Source organism: Grampus griseus (assembly GCF_964374135.1).
Source record: "Grampus griseus genome assembly, chromosome: 9".
Classification (NCBI taxonomy): Eukaryota; Metazoa; Chordata; class Mammalia; order Artiodactyla; family Delphinidae; genus Grampus; species Grampus griseus.
The window spans coordinates 58,897,624-58,913,461 of NC_139003.1; the positions used below are offsets into that span (position 1 = coordinate 58,897,624).

At 40.5% G+C, this 15,838-nt stretch overlaps 1 protein-coding gene across 2 annotated transcripts in view; it reads left to right on the forward strand.

Annotated features, from left to right (window-relative positions):
* Window positions 1–15,838, forward strand: part of DYNC1I1 (dynein cytoplasmic 1 intermediate chain 1) — a 337,047-nt gene that overhangs the window by 250,747 nt on the left and 70,462 nt on the right. For both annotated transcript variants that reach the window (XM_082661450.1, XM_082661449.1), the window contains 4 exons: window positions 2,348–2,494; window positions 6,433–6,546; window positions 9,033–9,166; window positions 12,786–12,930. In XM_082661450.1, coding sequence (XP_082517576.1) covers window positions 2,348–2,494; window positions 6,433–6,546; window positions 9,033–9,166; window positions 12,786–12,930 — 540 coding nt within the window. The remainder of the gene's footprint in view (window positions 1–2,347; window positions 2,495–6,432; window positions 6,547–9,032; window positions 9,167–12,785; window positions 12,931–15,838) is intronic.

The window sequence follows — 15,838 nt, forward strand, 5'->3', positions numbered from 1 at the left end:
GGATTCTGGTTGATCACCAACTATGTATTTCTGTTTTGTAGAAATACCTCCACTGTTTTTCTGTAGTTTAGTCTCTTAACAAACTGTGTAAGGTTTGGAGCAGTATTTGCTGAGATTTAAGTGAAACACAAAAGCAATTAAGTAGTTTAATTCTGGATTTTTCAAATTTAATGACATTCTGTTATCTATATCCATTGGAGAGCTTTGGTAAATTCAATTGTTGATACCACCTGGATAATTTTAAGTCTTTCTGAAGTTTCAAAGAAAATGTCTCCAACATAGCTCAAGCAGAAAAAGAATTTCATCAATTGAAAGCTCAGAATCGTTTCTGTGAGATGTGTAAAAACAAGAAGCTGACCAGCATTATTTTCTTTTTCTTTAATTCAGTACCATTATTGAGAGTTATTCTTGAACTTTATGAAAACCAGATTGGGGCACAAGCATGCTCCCCATTGAATCGTGCTCAAGGAATTGGAATTGAGAATCATTCAAACTAGGAAAACATGACATTGAAAAATAGTCTACATTCTTTATTGTACTTCAGAGAATCTGAGACTCTGAGTAGGAGCTAGCCTTAGGCTGATAGTAGATCTGACTTTTTTTTTTTTTTTTTAACGGACAGTTAGCTTCCCAGTCACAAAGAGGTTATCGTTTCTTTTTCAATGACTTCTTCGCTTTACTGGCTTAACAGTTAAACCGTTGATCCTCTCTCTGTCTCTGTCTCTCTCTCTCTGTCTCTCTCTCTGCTCAGAAAGCAGTGGTTTCTCACTATTGCCCACAGAAAACAGTCCACACAGTGCCTGCCGTTCAAGGTCCACTCTTGTCTGGCCCAGGTGAACCCTTCAGTCACATTTCCTACTCCCTGCTTCTTCCATGCAAGCTTCTTCCAGCCAAACCAGACTGTGGCTGTTCAGCAGCCTCTGCTTTGGAGCCTCCAGTCTTGTCTTCCCATTATCCCATCTCTCAGGGATCACTGTTTCTCTTCCTCTCCGCTTGCTGAACATTCCACATTTACACCAAGGGTGATGCATTCCCTTTCATGAGGTCTTTCTAACCATCCCACCCTTTCCGCTCCCCTCTTTTTTCCCCTCTCCTAGCTAAACCAAACCTTTCTCACCACCCCTCTCCACGCCACACACACACACGCTCCTGTGACCTAGTCATGGCCCATATCACCTTCAGGGCTGCTGCTTGTGTGTGCAAGTTGTGACCTGCATAAGCATCTCAAACCCAAGGGACAAGTGAGGACAAAAATCTACCTTCCTCCCCACTTGCCAAGGCGCACGCCCACGTGACCACCTTTTTTTATTCCATACAAAGGTATGGACTAGCATGTAGGGACGAGCGGCAGCATGTTCATCGAACGCATGCTTTTTAGTTTTCTTTCCTAGGGCACAGGTTTGTCGAGGGCAGTGACTACCTTTGTATTCTCATCATGCCTGGTACAATGCCTTCCTTACACATAAGATCACTCATTGAATTTAACTGAAAGGGTGAAATGTGTTTATTAAAAACAATTACTTTTGTGTATAAATGCAACCATGTAAAGCACAACAGGAGTCACAGTGGACTTCTTAGCAAATGTGGAACAGCCAGCTTGTCTGATTTTAAATGTATCATGGCTCCTGCTCAGCTAAGTAATTTCCTATAAAACGTAGTGCCCGATAGTCCTCTGTGGAATTTTGGAAACCACATTCATGATGCTATGACAGGCCATGGCAGAGTTGGACTGAAATCCATTCTGACTGTTAAAATAGGCAAAGAATAACATTAAGAATTGTCTGAAGTGGGCAGGATAAAGGTCAGGAGAATGCCCATGGGAGGCGAGGGAATTTGGGGCGGAACCAGTTGGATCAGTCTGAGATCAGTACCCTTCCTAGAAGTCTACATTAAGCCAAAAAGAAAAAAAAAGTACCCAGTCTCAGAGTCCTCAGAGCCTTGCCAACACTGTACACGGATGCAGACATGCCCTCAAATAAAGAATTGTTTTGTAAAGACTAACGGAGAATTAATATTAATTCTGATGTGATTTTATTGATAAATGGGAAATATCCACAAACCCAAGCTTTACAGACCACAGAACATGATGTACGTAAGATAGGGTTTATGCCTATTTGATGACGTGGCCGAGATTTCAGATTTCAAGTTTCAAGGAGTAAACATCGGCTAACCTCTCCAGGGAAGTTCTGTGTCTGTGTACAAAATGTCCTACACGCTCTGCACTTAACATTTGCTTTGTGTTTTCCAGGATGTGCTGAGTTTATGGGATGAGCAGTTTTTTCTTCAGGAAGAAACAAGCCTCCTCTGACCATTTCACACAATACCTTTCTCCTCTTCCCTCCCACAGTCCTCCGTGATGTCAGTCTGCTTTGCTCGTTTCCATCCCAATTTGGTAGTTGGTGGGACTTACTCGGGCCAGATTGTCCTGTGGGATAATCGCAGTCATCGGAGGACGCCAGTCCAGCGGACACCCTTGTCGGCTGCTGCACACACAGTAAGTCAAGCTTTTGTCACATCCCGGTCAGCCATCCAAGCCCTGAAAGAGGGGATAAGTGACAGAAGTACGGCTGTTGTTAGCAACTCCAACTTCGAAGTATCTAACTTACAGTGATTGCTTTCTGACTGACTAAAGGAAAGCCGAGTGGAAAGTAGATGAAGGAAGCACTGGGTTTAGAGGACTCTTAACGGTCTACAAGTTTTAACACATAGAAAGGATCTCTTTGGATGTCCCATAAAGCTACAGGGAGGATAGCTTAAAACTAAAAAATGCCACAGGAAGAAACCTTGGAAGAAGCATCTGTGAAATTGTTTTCCCAAAGAAACTCTTCACGTTTACATTATAGGGTGGAAACTCATTTTCAAATAGACCATAAAGAGTAAGCACTTTCCGTCTAGGGATGGCATATGGGACTTTTGCCAATAGGCCTTTTCCACTGGTGATTTGAGGGAGTGCTGTGACTTTAAATTCTGGAATGCATGGTGTAAGTCTCAACGATAAAGTCTACAGTGACAGTATAATCCCTAGGGTTAAAAGTCAACATCTCAAAACCATTACCCATAATTTAGCAGAAGAGTTTCAGTATAGTGTTCGTAAGACAACTAGTCTGTCATTTCCTTTAAGAGAATGACAGGTGTGTTTAGCAATTGTTAGGAGGAATAAGAAGACAGGCATGTCTCCATCAATCTCTGCTACCCTGACATTCAGGGGAATTGATGTCCTTTCTCTGAAATGCCCAAATTATGCCCAAGGATACAGCTCTGCTATTGTTTCAATTTCCTTAGTGTGGTTGCCTCATTTGTTTCATCTGCTGGCCTCAACACCATCTAGCTTTGAAAAAGAACTGCTAGCTGCTTTAGCCGAGACCATGAAGAGGAAAATTCTTCCACTCTTGTAAGATCGACGATGGGAAATGACAAATACCACGTCAGCCTTAATTCTGATTGACTTGGGCCTAACACACATGCAGGTGAAACTAGTTCTTGGGAATCTGGGAAAATTGCTCTTGCCTACCCCATTTCTCCAAACTAATAACAGAAAATTGTGACCCAAGAGGAGACGGGCTTGATGCAGGTGTTTGCTCAAGGAGCATGAAGCCATTTCTTGGCCCTGTGTGTATATCTGGTGCGTTTGTAAGCATACCTCCTGAAATTTCAAAAAGTTATAAATCCAGGTATCAGAACGTTTAGCACGAAGCTTTTGGGGAGAATCCAAATGCTGCAGGGGCTCTTCCAAAGTATTCATCTCTTTTCCAAGCAACTTAGGATGTGATCTTCACAACGAAAATACTGTTATTATCAAACAGAGTGACATTATTTCTGTTAGAAAATAAAATAACAGGTTTTTTCTCTTTTGCTGTGTTTCGTTGAATCCACAGCTCAAAGAGCACAGTTAATTTTTTGACTTGTCTTTCAACTTCCACTCATGCCTGGCTCACTGGTACCAGGATCAAAAGTGGTTAAGGAAAGAGAGTCCCACCACAGATTACTCACTAATTTCCTTTCACACCCACCACACATATGCATTTGGGACAACAGGAAATCCTAATTAAAGCAAAAACCTTCTGGCACACAGTAAGTTTATTCCTAAAATAAATAAAAACAATCTGGCTTCTATACTGGAAAAATGAGCGGTACCGTTGCTTTTTTCTTTCCATTAAGCAGAGTGATGTGTGTTTGTGTGTGTGTATAAGTAGGCATGCCCACGTGTCTGCTTCTGTTCTGGTTTCTTTACATCTCTCTTTTCTTTTAAACTGAGTTTTATTGCTCCTGAAAGCACAGGCCAGTAGTACTGATTAAAGCCAGGGAGGGGCTACCACACACATTCCTTCTCAGGGCATTTGCTCTCTACATCCTTCTAGATGCCTTCTTTCCCTACTACACCCACCCTTAGGAGTCCCGATCCATTAGGGTTTTGGAGATTTGTGTTGATGCTCTGTGGTTAACAGAAGAAACCCTGTTGGACTCTCGCTAAAAAACACTAGGCAGACTTGGGGCTCATAACAATGTTTGGACCTTGCTTTCTCATTCTTCAGTTTACTGAGTCTGCCATTTTCAGGCGACAATGTGTCTCATCCATTCTTCCAGTTTATTTGCGTGCAGAGCTTAGAACGCCATGTGACTCACCCTTGAGTTTGTACTCTGCTGTACGTTCCACATACACCAGAGACTTGGGAAAAAGCATTGTCCACAGCCCCCCAACCAGTCAGTCCTTTTGGTATTTAGAGACCTGATCAGAAGAATATTTCGTTCCAGATCTCTGCCGTACTTACCACTGTCCAGGTTTCTGCAGGAACGTGGTGTGAAAAAGACATAGGGACTTGGTTGACTCTCCATCAGCATGGGTAAAAGAGGTGATGCAGTTGCCAAAACAAGTGTAAATCTTAAGATGCATTAATACAGGCGTTTTTTTTTTATCACGTGAGAAGCGACAATTCAATGCTCCCTGTATTTCTGTATTCAGTTAGTCAGAATGTACGTAGACGGTTATGTTTCATTCTCAGAACTTCACTGGAAGGGGAACTCGGACAAAATATAGCGTATTCAAAAGAGAGTGTCCAGGTTGGGGAAGGTATTGAACACCAGGTCCTCAGCGCATTTGAAGGAATTGGTGATGATTAGTCAGAGCAAGACAAGACTTGGGGGGAGGAGGGGTAATGTAAGAACAATGCATACGTATCATTTGACTTGATGTATATGATGTCAGAGGGCACTTCACTGAAAGTATTTCCTTGAGCTTTCTTCATCCCCATTGGTAGAAGGAGGAACTGCCCAAGAATTAGTGCTAAAACTGGCTAAGAAAAGTGTTTAAGCAGAGTTTGGACCACCTCTTGGGAGAGGCAGATGAACAGCTATACTTATGGTTATTACAGTTCCTTCTGACCAGGAGTTTATATGATAATAATAGTTTGGGAACCATCCTTTATATAATATCAACTTTGCAATATTAGAGATTGTTTCATTGTTGTTGTGGCTAGGTATTATGGACAGTAACTCATCAAGAGAGAGACTCAGACTGTCAGCTATTTGCACAGAGAAGCATCGACTAAGTTGTGGTTTGGCCACTGATGGCTAAGCTGCTTGAAATCTAACCCAAATTACTGCTACGTTGTGCTTCTGCTAACCTTGCATTTAGTATTTAATGTGCAGCTGCAAATGATTTTAGCCTACCATTGAGGATTCTACAGAGTAGCATAACCTTCTTGCATTATGACAAAAGGTTAGAGCATCTTGCTTATGATTCCTGGGATGTTTAAGTGACCTTTCTCAAGGCCCTGGCCAAATCTAAGCCTCCGTACGACCCTAAACAATATTTTGAGAAATCTATCATTATCCTAGGTTTTACAGCAACATAAAGAAACCTAATGTAATCTTACTAGGTTCCTTGTGCCAATAATTTCCACCACCAGTATCTCTCCCTCAAATCAAAGAGGCTGATGAATATTAACCACTTTTTATAAAGCATGTTAACAAATGTCTGGCACTGTGGCTATGACGCACTCAACTCCAGAGTTAGTTAACACTCCTTCCAAAAGGCAGTTGTTCTACCCTTTTGAAGACTGTCTTTTTCCGTCACTCATGGTGAGGTTAGAAGCCAGACCATGTGGTGGAGCCTCATTCAGGTAATACACATTCACCTCCCTGTGCACCTTCTGTCCCATCAATCCTCATTTGCTCCCGTTTGCCTCAGCTCCATTGTACTGCATCTGACCGAGCAAGGTGAAGCTTTCTGAGTATTTCCACTACGACATGTTGCTGCCAGAGCTTTTAAAAAGAAATCAGGTTCAAATCAAAAGTGGCAAATGACCTGAGGCTTGTATTATTGTGGGATTATGTCACTCCTTAATCCTTGTTTTAGAGTAATGTGTTTGACACTCAGATGTAAGCATTTCCTCTTGGATCAGGGTTTGATCCTCCACGTTTATGTTTCTGCAGCATCCCGTGTACTGTGTAAATGTTGTTGGGACCCAGAATGCTCATAACCTCATCACTGTCTCTACCGATGGTAAAATGTGTTCCTGGAGCCTGGACATGCTCTCCACTCCACAGGTGGGTTTGTTTTCCCCTCCACATAAGAGCATCTTGGTTAAAAGAGATAACCTGCCTAATGGAACAGAGTTCCTAAAAGGCAAACTCTCACATCCTATAGGACCTAAAATCAATGTGTGCACTTGAAAGAGTGGTGCCTGTTTTCGGCAGCCTCCTCTTGAAGCCAAACCCATTTCCTTTACCGCAAATCATGTAATTATTGTAATACGTTAATCCTTAGGTCAGTTTCAAGTGAAAATGAAATAATCCATTTTAAAGCATAGTAATTATGGAAGTTGGCTGTGGTAGGAATCGTACTTACCCTACAGCATTGTTAAAGAAATATAAACGGGGTTGGAACTCAGCGGAGCGATCCCTGATGGGTCCTTGCCTTGGAGAAAAGGTATCCCAGCAAAACAGAAATCCAAGCCCTCGCTTGTATCTGTAGCCTAGACAACTGCCTTGTGTGTTTGAAGAATTTGTCCAACCATCTGTTTTCTCCTCTGGAATGTTTCTTAGGGTGGCTTCTGCCATTCCTTGCTCAAAAAAACAAGAAGTTGAAAATGAAAAAGTTCCAAGGTTTCCAAACTGCTCCTGATTACAGTAATGAGAGCTAAACAAAGGAGCAGAAGTGCAAGAGACCATTGGGGGGAGGCATCTAAGTGCAACTTTCAGAATATATGTATGTACACTCAGACGGAAGGCACCACTTATATCCACAGATAAATACACACATATCCATACTCTTTCCACATTTCTTGGGGAGAAAAGTACTTCACTGTCCTCCAGCTAAAAACAGAGAAGAATTTCCTGTTATAGCCTTTGACAATGTGAGGAAACATCAAGAAAATTGTAAAAGATATCTAGGATATACTTCTCAATTTTAACATTCCTATTCCCTTTCCTGGAATAACAATGCTGGAATGTCTCTGTCACAATTTTAGAAGACATTAGAAGTTTCAGGATACATAAGGAAATGTGGAAACTGAAAGGAACCTCGCTATAAGTTTCCACAAAATACAGATGAAGAGAATACTAAGACTAAAGAAGTTCTTTTTATAATTTTAGTGTGGGGGGAGAGCTAATAAGTTCCTTACAATGTAAGTTCCTCTATTTTTGCTGATCTTTAACATTTATACAAGTTGGGAGTTGTGTGTGGGTATTTTATAGCTTTGTCTTAAATTTCTCAGCAATATGTTGTTTTCTTTTAAAAGCAAACAGATATGAGTGAACCCTCTAATTAGGAATTTTTAATTGCCCATTTTGCTGATTAAATGTGTGTTTGTTTAGGTTAAAGCCAGTCGTACGGGGGCTACATGACCATTTTTATTAGTTTTGGCATGCCCGCAGACGCCTGTCTCTGTACAGAGATGGAGCATTTCGTGGCATGGCTGTGGATGTCAGGCAGACATGGGAACAGACAACAGTTGCCCTATTCCCTCTCTGTCCCAAGTGGGTGACCAAGAGACCGTACCTTCCCTCTGCTAATTTTAGCCATGGAGCAGACCCCCGGTTGGTCTAGGTTTCTGTATTACACTGTCACAGCATCCCCTCACTAAAGCACTCGCTGCGTCTGGATCTCACAAACTGCAGGCATGTCACATGACCACGAGGTCTGCACTTCCCAGACTGTTAGCATGTGCTTCCGATTTATGGACTCCTTAGCTGCGATGACTAGGTTTATTTGTTTGCATAAAAAAAGACTAAACTTCCAAACAGAATGACATGATCCCCTAGAATGTTGTTTTAAAGTTACTTTAGGTGCACAAAGCAGGCTGTTTGATGTAAATAGCCAGAAATACTCAAGGATGTTAGTTATACTTAACTGTTCTTCACTGTCGTTAAACTTAATTCAGCAGAATGTCTTTTAAAATACACTTGAATTCCCAATTTTGAAAATCATTTTAGATAAAATAAAGACTCTCATTTACCATTTTAAAGACTTATTTAAACATTGTCTTTTGCGGACTTAGAGCCTACACACCCAATGTCTGCCCTTCATGAAATCTAGTCCCTGTTGAAATCTGGTTTTTATGACCTGAGTGACAACTTTCTGGTTTCAGTCCATGGAGGACACACACTCCTGCTTTGACAAACATGCTTAGTACATCTGATATTAATACAAGTGTATTCTCGCGAACAATTGATGTTGAAGATGTTTGTAAATATAAGGGTATTGTGTGTTGTATTAAAGCCTGGGGCTGACAAGTGTAACCATTACAGTATTATTTTTAGTTTCTGCACCATTAGTTTCAAAATTCTCACCTGTCATCTCTGCCTGACTTCAGAAGCAGCACACACACTGATGAAATACAGCCGGCCTGAAACCAGAGATACACAGAAGCATGAATGTCAGGGGCAGTAAAGCGTGGTTTCTGGCACAGCCGGGGTCTTTTGTAACGCTGTGTGAAAAGCAAACAGGCGATTTAGTCAAATGATTTTTCCGTGCTATCTTTGGCATGGCAAGGAGTTGACAGAGGGGATGTAACCACGCCATGTTTTGGTAGGAGAGCATGGAGCTGGTGTACAATAAGTCCAAGCCTGTGGCTGTTACCGGAATGGCTTTCCCAACGGGAGACGTCAATAACTTCGTGGTTGGCAGCGAGGAGGGTACAGTCTACACGGCCTGTCGTCATGGAAGGTGAGTTTCTGTTTTCTTACCAATGACGTGTTCTTCATTTCCAAAAGTCTGTTATCGCTTTCTGGATTATAACCACCTTGCGTTATGAGAAAGGCATTTCTGAAGAAATGCAAATCACAGCCTCATGTCTTCACGATTTTATAGCATCCTTCTGCTCTAAGGATGCCATTTGTAAGCCTTTGATGGTTCACATTGCCTGAAGGAAAAAAGTCCAAGCTTCTTAGCATATCATAGAAGATTCTTGATTACCCTTGACTACCTGCCCCTTCCCAGCCTCAGCCTTCAGGCTCCAGCCACGCACCCATCCCCCAATATGGCTGATCCCACCACACCTCTGTGAGTTTGTACATTCGGTTTCTCCCGCTGGGTCTGGTATTTCTCCCATCTTGGCCTGGTTAATTCCTTCTCACCCTTCAAGAGCCAGAACAAAGGTCTTTCCACGCTGAAGCCTCTCTTGACTCTCTTGGACAAAGAAAATCATTTCGCTCTTTATGTTTCCGTAGCATTTTCATTCCCTTTATTCATTCATTCTTTCAAGGAATATTTCCTAAGAACCTACCATGTGCCAGGCACCACCATGTCATAAGGATGCAGTAGGGAACAAAACAGACCTGGAGTTCATATTCTGGTTGAGGGTGAATGACAGTAAAATAATAAACAGGTGAATATGTGGTGTAAGAGGATAAGTACTATGGAGAAAATTAAAGTGGAATAAATGCGATAGGATTACAAGCTGTCAGATAGGTTTGTTGTTTTATATATTTTCGTATCACTTCTACATTAGCATTCATCCCATTTTATTTCAACTATTCAGTCATCTGCCATTTTTCTCTTACTAAACTATTTCCATTTCGTCATTGGTTTCCTGCCTGGTGTGTGGCACATAGTAAGTGAGGAGTTAAAAATGTATATGGGGAATAAAGAATGACAACAACCACATAATATAGAGAAGTGCCTTAGGGCCCTTCCTCTCAATCAGAGGCTGAAATAGTATGAGATACATAAGGCAGAATGAAGATTCCAGGTGATAAGAATCCTGTCTTGGTTGAGAGATTGGCAGATGCTCCTGGAAAAATCTCAGGAAAAAGTGGAACTCGATAATTTAGACTGGGTTATAAAATTACATGCAAGACTTAATGAATGGACTCACAGCTTTTGAAAGGTTCACTGTGTTCACCTTGGTGTGTTATTTCTCTTTCACTTTAGTAGTTCTAATTCAATTGATTTTTCATCTCTTGCATTCACCACAGGCTATTTAGATTGAACGAGGAACCAGAAATTGTTCCAGGTTCATACTCCAGTGTATTTGTGATTTGTAGAAATAACAGGCATCCGTGGCTCAGCTATATGATTTTTCCATTCACACAGTACAGGCTGTGAAGTTCCTACTGTGCTCTCCACAGAAACAAGCAGTATTTTCCCTGCTCACATGAGTAAAAGATGACTAGGAAGATGTGCCTCATAATTCCATGCCCAACAGTCCTACTTCATAAGTATTGGCTAAAACCACACATCAGTTTTATGAAAGCATAGAAAGATCTGATAGAGTTGTTCATTCATGGAAACGTTCACTGCACAACTGCTCTCAGCAAAGTGCATTGCTAGATGTTGCCAGGCATGCAGGCATCATTTAAACCTGTTCCTATCTTCAAGAAACTGATGATGGTGGGAAAGGTAAGCACACAAACATCTGCAAGACGGGTAGAATGTCGTAAGTGGCATGAGAGAGGCACAGAGAGCAACAGTGGGCCAGACAGACTCACAGGTTTATCTACATACTTTTTAGAATCGACAGGGCACAGGTTCAGTTGACTTAACCCAAGGCTTTAATTATCTGTGAGGGCTATAGAACATGTTCATTGATAACTTTCAGATTTTAAAAAATTTTCTCTAATGTGAATAACCATTTACATGGTGAATATTTTTGTTCTGTGGCTATTGTCCTTTTCGAACACAATCAGAAGATGCACTGTGGTTCAAAGGAAGGGTACCTAAGGTACAAACCACAAATCATTTTACAGTGAGCTTGATTTTGCTTTTTACATTGGTCCATCTATCTGAAATATAAAATACAGATCTCAATAGAGTTGTAAAGTCGTAGGCATTGGGCTTCATAGTGATCTTAAGTGGGTCACATAGGGCTACAGGGGAGAGGTGCGAAATTTCTGTGTTTCACCTAACATGGAAAAGGTGCAAATCCACTTCCATAAATTAAATAAGTTCTTTATTTTGCACCCTATAAACCCTTTCAGGATGCTGTTAAGAGCAAATGGAGTCTCACCAGGGGCCACTTCAAAGATCAGTTCCTCATGTTCTCTAGGACAAATGTAAATGATCACGTGTGGAACTGCTGTTAGCAGTTTGACCAGGCATAATTTTTGAGTGCCTGTTACATGGAACACATGCTGCAGCACTTGGCTCATGATTTCAAATTTTCCTTAGCACACTGACGTTTACTGGTGCTCCAGAAGCCTACATTCTTTAATAACTTAATGCATTCTCACTCTTTGTGACATAATATATGGATTCCACAATCCCTCTGTATTTGTCATATTTATAACCTTGTGCACGTGAATTTTTAAAATACAGCATTTTGGTATATTTTCTAATTGGGTGTGATTGTGTGCAGACTATTGTGGGATAATAGGGGCTGGGAACAATCCCAGCTTAGTTAAATAAACGACATATGTCTGTGGATAACTTTCAAACTGTATCGCCATTTCTCAAATGTGCTCCTGTTGGGGAAAAAGGCGTAAGTTTGCCTCTTTGCTGTTTTGTTCAACAAATGTTTATTGAGCACTTACTGCATGCTAAACAAGGCACCAGCCCTTACGAAATTTACATTTAGCGGATTTGTAAATTACTCTTCTGCTTTCAGTGAAAACATTTTCTCCATATGACATTTAAGTTATTTTGCCTATTATTTTGTGGTGACAAGGGTTTCCACAAAGTTTTACATTTTCAGGTATGTCAGCTTAGTTTAAGAACTTTTTCTCAAAAGGGTAAATGCATGTATTCAAGGATATATGGAGTTTTATAGCCAATAGGCTCCCTGAAAGGAGTTAAAATGGGAGTTGTGTCAAAGTCACCACGAGAGTAGAATCATCTTATTATAAATATGAAAGCTTTGAGATCTGAGTGTACAGTCGTCCCCTGGTATCCGAATCCACGAGGAATTGGTTCCAGAAGCCCTTGCAGGTACCAAAATCCGAGGATGCTCAAGTCCCTTCTATAAAACGGCACAATACAGTCAGACTTCCATATCGCGGGCTCCGCGTCTGCGGTTATAGAGGACCAGCTGTATGTGTTTTGCATCAAAGCAGCTGCAACCACAGTGATGGGCTTTGAGGCACTCCTGAAGAAGGATTAAATGATAAAAATTTGATATTAACTTCTGAAGATTAAAAAGATGGTATCACCCCATATTGTCTTTTTAGTCACTAAGAGTAGTTTAGCATTTATTTCTCTCAGGGTAACTGAAAGTGGTTTCATGTCTGACGGTTTATGGCTGTGCTAAATCATGGAGAAGTAATCACGCAGAAACAAGCCTGGTTTTTGTAAAGTAATCAGTGCTTTGCGAAGGTCACTGAAACTCTGCTCTTGTGTGGTCTTTGTGCAGCAAAGCAGGTATTGGGGAAGTCTTCGAAGGCCACCAAGGGCCAGTGACAGGAATTAACTGCCACATGGCAGTGGGCCCAATCGACTTTTCACACCTGTTTGTCACGTCGTCGTTCGACTGGACCGTCAAACTGTGGACCACAAAGGTAAGAAAACCTTGATTTACATTCCCAGGAAATACATAGGGGAAGAGGACACTTTTGTCTCTTGGGAGTAGTTGTAGGGAACCTTTAGTCTCTTCCAGGAGACCTGGCATTAGGAATTTGTACAACCTTCTGGTGAACCCGACCTGCCTCAGAGCTAGTTAAGCCTCACTTTCTCAGTCCGTTTTATCTATTTTAACATATATAAGTAATACTGGAGAACACTCTAATTGTAAAAATTCAAACAATGCAAATAATGATAAAACAAGTCCTCCTTCACCAATACTAAGCCTGCCCCTGACATCGCCTTCATTGCCTTCCATCCCAGGTACCCCTCTGCTATCAGTTTAGTGTTGAGTGTCCAGAGCATTGCAGTACTTACTCACATACATCTGTACCTATGGAAATACAGGACTTGGGACTTGGGTTTCTTGGTTTGGAGTTATTTTTGAGTTTTTGATGGTTTTTAAGCTAGTAAATGGCACCATCCTATTTGTGCTTTCACAAGTAATTCTGACCATGTTTGGGAGCAAGAAAAACTAGAAAAAGCCACCTGGAAGGAAGGTGCAGGAGTCCAGGGAAGAAATGACAGTGGCTTAGGTCAGTAGTTTGGAATGGAGAGACGTAGATGGATTTGAGAATCATTTATGAGGTAAAAGCCACAGAAACTGGTGACTGATTTGATACAAGGAAGGTGAGAGAGGGAGTCAGCAGGAAGAAACCCAGGTTTAAGACTGGGGCAACTGGAGATCTGTAGTGGCATTCATTGCGGTGGAGGACACCCAAGGAGGTGTATGTTGCTGAGGAGTGATGTACGGGTCGTATTTAAGGTGGCTGGGAGGCACAATTCACAGCCTTCACTACGCAGTTTGATAATTGGGACAGAAGCAGAGGGAGCGCTTTGGGCTGCTCATAGTTGCAATCAGAACGTTTATTAAGTCCAAGGAGTGGACTTTAAAAGAAATGCTAAAACACAATGCAGAGAAAGAGAAATATTTAGGAAATAAACAGGAGAAATGGAGGTAGAAAAAAAAGATTAAAAAGTAACAACCCAAGAAATAGGAAAAAATTAGAATTGTTTGCGTATAGGGCTTCCTGGGTATTAATGGAGAGGACTGTGTCAAGATGACAGAATTGGCTGTTAACTGTATGAAAAACAACCACACTTAGAAATTCAAACTCAAACCAAGCTGAGAAACCTCAACTATGAGACTGACACAAATCCAAAAGATAACATACTCTGTGAGGAGACCGAAAGAAAACAACCATTCTAATACATTGTCATTGGAAATGCAAATGATACAACGCTAATGGAGGGGAATTTGGCAATATCTAAAAATGATGAATGCATATTTGCTCATTGACAGCAATTCCCGCTTCTAGGATTCTATGCTAAAGATGTACTAGCGATAAATAAGAAAAAGACTTATGCAGAGGGATATTTGTTCAAAGACTACCTTGAACAGCAAAACATTGGAAAAACCCCAAAAGTCCATCAATAGGACACTGGACAAATGAAAAGTATGATACATCCACATGAAGGAGTACTATTCAGATGTAGAAAAGAAATGAAGATGTCCATATGCTTATTATGAAGTGATCTCTAGAATATAGAGGTCACTATATTTTTAAATGAGAAACATAAATAGTATGTTGTCACCATTTAATATTTACTTATATATTTTTTAAATTTAATTTTTATTTTATAGTTGATTTACAATGTTTTGTTAGTTTCAGGTATACAGCAAAGTGATTCAGTTCATTTTCAGATTCTTTTCCCATATGGGTTATTACAGAATATTGAGCTGGGCTATACAGTAGGTCCTTGTTGATTATTTTATATAAAGTAGTGTGTACACATTAATCCCAATCTCCTGATTTATCCTTCCCCCGACCTTTCCCCTTTGGTAACCATAAATTTGTTTTTGAACTCTGTGAGTCTGTTTCTGTTTTGTAAATAAGTTCATTTGTATCATTTTTTAGATTCCACATAAGTGATATCATATGATATTTGTATTTCTCTGACTTCACTTAGTATAATAATCTCTAGGTCCACCTATGTTGCTGCAAACGGCATTATTTCACTCTTTTTTGTGGCTAATATTCCATTGTATATATATGTACCACATCTTCTTTATCCATTCTTCTGTTGATGGACATTTAGACTGCCTCCATGTCTTCGCTGCTGTAAATAGTGCTGCAGTGAACATTGGGGTGCATGTTTCTATTTGAATTATGGTTTTCTCTGGATATATGCCCATGAGTGGGATTGCTAGATCATATGGTAATTCTAGTTTTTGTTTTTTAAGGAGCCTCCATAATGGTTGTACCGGTTTATATTCCCACCAACAGTGTAGGAGGGTTCCCTTTTCTCCACATCCTCACCAGCATTTATTGTCTGTAGACTTTGATGATGGCCATTCTGACCGGTGTGAGGTGATACCTCATTGTAGTTTTGATTTGCATTTCTCTGATAATTAGCAAAGTTGAGCATCTTTTCATGTGGTTTTTGGGCATCTGTATGTCTTCTTTGGAGAAATGTCTATTTTGACCTTCTGCCCACTTCTTGATTGCGTTGATTGGTTTTTTTTTTTTTTTTTTGATATTGAGCTGCATGAGCTATTTGTATATTTTGGAGATTAATCCCTTGTTGGTCACTTCGTTTGCAAATATTTTCTCCCATTCTGTGGGTTATCTTTTTGTTTTGTTTATGGTTTCCTTTGCTATGCAAAAGCTTTTAAGTTTCATTAGGTCCCATTTGTTTATTTTTGTTTTTATTTTCATTAGGAGGTGGATCCAGAAAGATATTGCTGAGATTTATGTCAGAGTGTTCTGCCTGTGTTTTCCTCTAAGAGTTTTATAGTGTCTGGTCTTACATTTAGGTCTTTAATCCATTTTGTGTTTATTTTTG